This window comes from Mesitornis unicolor, unplaced genomic scaffold, assembly GCF_000695765.1.
Source record: "Mesitornis unicolor isolate BGI_N332 unplaced genomic scaffold, ASM69576v1 scaffold36861, whole genome shotgun sequence".
Classification (NCBI taxonomy): domain Eukaryota; kingdom Metazoa; phylum Chordata; class Aves; order Mesitornithiformes; family Mesitornithidae; genus Mesitornis; species Mesitornis unicolor.
Genome location: NW_010163744.1, coordinates 8,156 through 11,279, shown reverse-complemented (window position 1 = coordinate 11,279; position 3,124 = coordinate 8,156). Strand labels below are relative to the sequence as shown.

Below are 3,124 nucleotides of genomic sequence, written 5' to 3'. Positions count from 1 at the left end.
CCCTCGGAGGGGACATGTGGCATGGCGACAGCAGCCTGGCGGCCCCGGGGCCGCAGCCTAGCCGGGGCTCCCTAAAGCTCACTCTCAGAATGGGCCGTTACCGTGGAAACAGGCACCGTTCAACCCTTCCTCCGCTTCCAGTCCATCTCCCCTCAGCCCCGGGGAAGCCACAGTGTCAGCCAGGCTGTCCCTTGTCTAGCAAAGCCAAAGTCTAATTGAATTTATTCCTGGGGAAGACGTAGGCTCAGGAAGCCACAGGGAGTTCCTCCAGCAAATATTAGAATTTGAAATAAATACCCGTAAACAGAACAAACCTGATCTGGATCCAGAACAACTCGGTTGCACATTGCTTTCCCATAACAATATTTGAATACTAAGGAAATAAGATTGCAAAATAACATGTTAATGAGAAAGCATGGGTTAAAAAGGAGATAAGAAATCAAAGGTTTGGTTTTAAATGTCCTAGCCTCTAAGCTATCGTTCTGTAGCCTTACCAGAGATTTGCCAGGAACCAGGGCAATGGCTGTAATCAGGTTTCTGACTGACAGTGCCATGCAGCCAGCAGCACGGCCCCAGCATGCAAGCGTTAGGAAGTACTAAGAGAAGCAGCACTTTCTGGTCTAATTTGGGAGGGCTTATGATGCATTCCTGTAGCGTCACACGGCTCTTTCTGTTTCCATATGAGCATGGCTGGTAGCTGATAGGAAAATGAACTTGTGTGCTCTCGGGGAAGTTTTAAAAACCACACAAGACTGTAACAGTAACATCATTTTGCTGTGACTTTAGGTGTGCATTATCAAAAACATTACAGTTGTGATCATAGCCACAAGTAAATTTCTGTGTTTTTACTTTCTTCCCATCTAGCACTGTTGATTTCATCGGAAGTTGCTATTTCACAGAAATCTGCAAATGCAAACTGAAGAACATCGCATGTTTGAAGTGGTAAGAATGCCATTCGATGACACTGACACCACCTCGAGCACGCTGCAATGCTGCTTAACCTTCTCACTGCAGCTACTGCAAGAGTTAAGGGATGAATGAACAGATTGCATACTCCATTTCAAATTTAATGCTGCTCGATAGAAACTCAGCCCACTACTTCTGGGCATGGCTGCCAGTCTATTTCTGTGCAAGTCCCCAGTGGAAATGTGACAACCTTGTCACTAGTCTGAGTATATGGGAAAGCTTGCATGCCACCTGCCTGATTAAATGTCTGCTTCAACACTGAGATAATTGTGTGAATAAGGCTGCAGTAAGAAGTAGTTACTCACATTCTAATTAATAGAACATCCTCTTGGCAGATCGAGTTGTTGCTAGCAGATGGAACATGCTGTCACTAAAGTTCTTGGAGTTCTTTTATCCTCTTTATTAATGCCTGATATTTAAGAGTGAAAACAACAACTCTCAAATAGCTCACAGTTATTTGAGAAGATCCATTCATCTTCATAACCAAGATTTTTACCTTGTTCAGATTTAAACAGCGGGAGATTGTGATAGGAACACAGTATTTTATTTTTTAGGCAGAAGTAGAGAAACAGAAATCTCTCACCAGAGCGCATGACTGAGAAAGCAGGAAAATGGTTTCAGCCTAGGAGAGCAGAAAAGGCTTTGATATTCTCAGTCTCATTACTCCTCCTGCTGATCCTCTCCTGTGCACAGTGCTTCTGTACACAGGGATTTTATGTGCACGATGAACTTCTACATGGTTTCCAATGGAAACACCGTTTGTTGGCATGTGAACTAATCTGGATTACACAATTTAGGTTACTAAATGGTTCTCTATGCCAAAGATCTAAAACTGAGATATTCTGTAACTCCCGACAGATGTTCCCTAAATATTTAAGATGCTTCTTTAACTGTGTTCCCTTAACTTTATCAAAATAGGAGCATTACATACTGGACTGGTACCGTGGCTATTTATCACTAGTTTGAGCTGGAAAAGCCAACACCATTTCTCTTTGCATCAGTAATTTGTGTTGCTCGTTATTTCCCGTCTTTCAGTGGTAACATCGTTGGTTATCACGTAATTTCTCCCTGCAAACCTTGCCTGCTGTCCTGCAACAACGGCCACTTCTGGATGTTCCATAGCCAAGCAGTCTTTGGCATCAACAGGCTGGACCCTTCTGGTAAGGAACACATATGTTTCCTTCTCTTCCCTAAAATCTTGAATTCTGAGTCCTCCTTCTAATGAGGCATCTCCATGTAGCTAAAGCATATGGAGGGAGTGTAACATATGGAGGCATAAGGCAAGTGTTACTGTATTGCTAATCTAGCAAACTACTCTGGGGGAGGTGGTTGTAGCTACTCCATAAATGAAATTTATCTTCATCAAAAAGCTTAACCTAGCCCTTTTGCGGACAGAAGTCAGGATTTTCTGGAGCAATATTATAACTAGTGTAAACACAGCCACCAGCTACTATTTTCAGCAGTACGTATAGCTTCGCTGCGCTAGCAGGCAGCTGTCCAACGGGCACTCTTTTTGGGTGAGTCACGTTGCCACTTTGACCCTACACAACTGAGTCCTCATTAGCTCAAGCTGGAGTTAAGCTCACGCTGGCTCGTTCCTTCAGCGAGGCGTTGCCTGGGTGCCAAGTGTCTGCCACAATTTGCCTCGAGCCCTCAGGAGTGCAAGCAATCTGACAAATCATTTCTCCTCCTTGCAGATGGGAGTACCTTACTGCCTCAACCTTTCAGTGTCACCTGTGTTTCAGATGCATTCAAAAATAAATCAGCCATGAGGGGATTATCAATAGCTCCATGAATTAGCTATATAAATACATCTGTGGGGAGGGACTTACTCTTTGAACTATGCTGTAAACAACATTTACAACAGCACTTTGGAAGAAAAATTGGAAATGGTCTAGATATACTTATCATGAACGTGGCTTATCAGGTTTTGCAATGGTTAGTTATTTTCTTTGGAAATAGTTGTGCAACATAAAAATACAGTCACAATCCAAAAACGCCTTTTTTTTACCTCCTTCCCACCAGGTGTGAATGTGTTGCTCTGGGGCAACCTGCCAGATTTGGAGGAAAGCACAGATGAAGATACGTCCTGCATCTCTGAGGAGGAGTATATCAGATAAACGTTACCTAGGGTATCTTCCCTAGATTTGGGTTGGAT

At 43.4% G+C, this 3,124-nt stretch overlaps 1 protein-coding gene across 1 annotated transcript; it reads left to right on the top strand.

Moving 5' to 3' along the window:
- Positions 1-823: 823 nt before the first annotated feature.
- Positions 824-3,086, top strand: LOC104548145 (protein FAM72A-like; the record flags this gene model as incomplete). The annotated part of the gene is made up of 3 exons (XM_010194084.1): positions 824-942; positions 2,002-2,126; positions 2,992-3,086. Coding segments are annotated over 3 exons (339 nt in total), but the record flags the coding sequence as incomplete, so codon positions are not given.
- Positions 3,087-3,124: the final 38 nt, after the last annotated feature.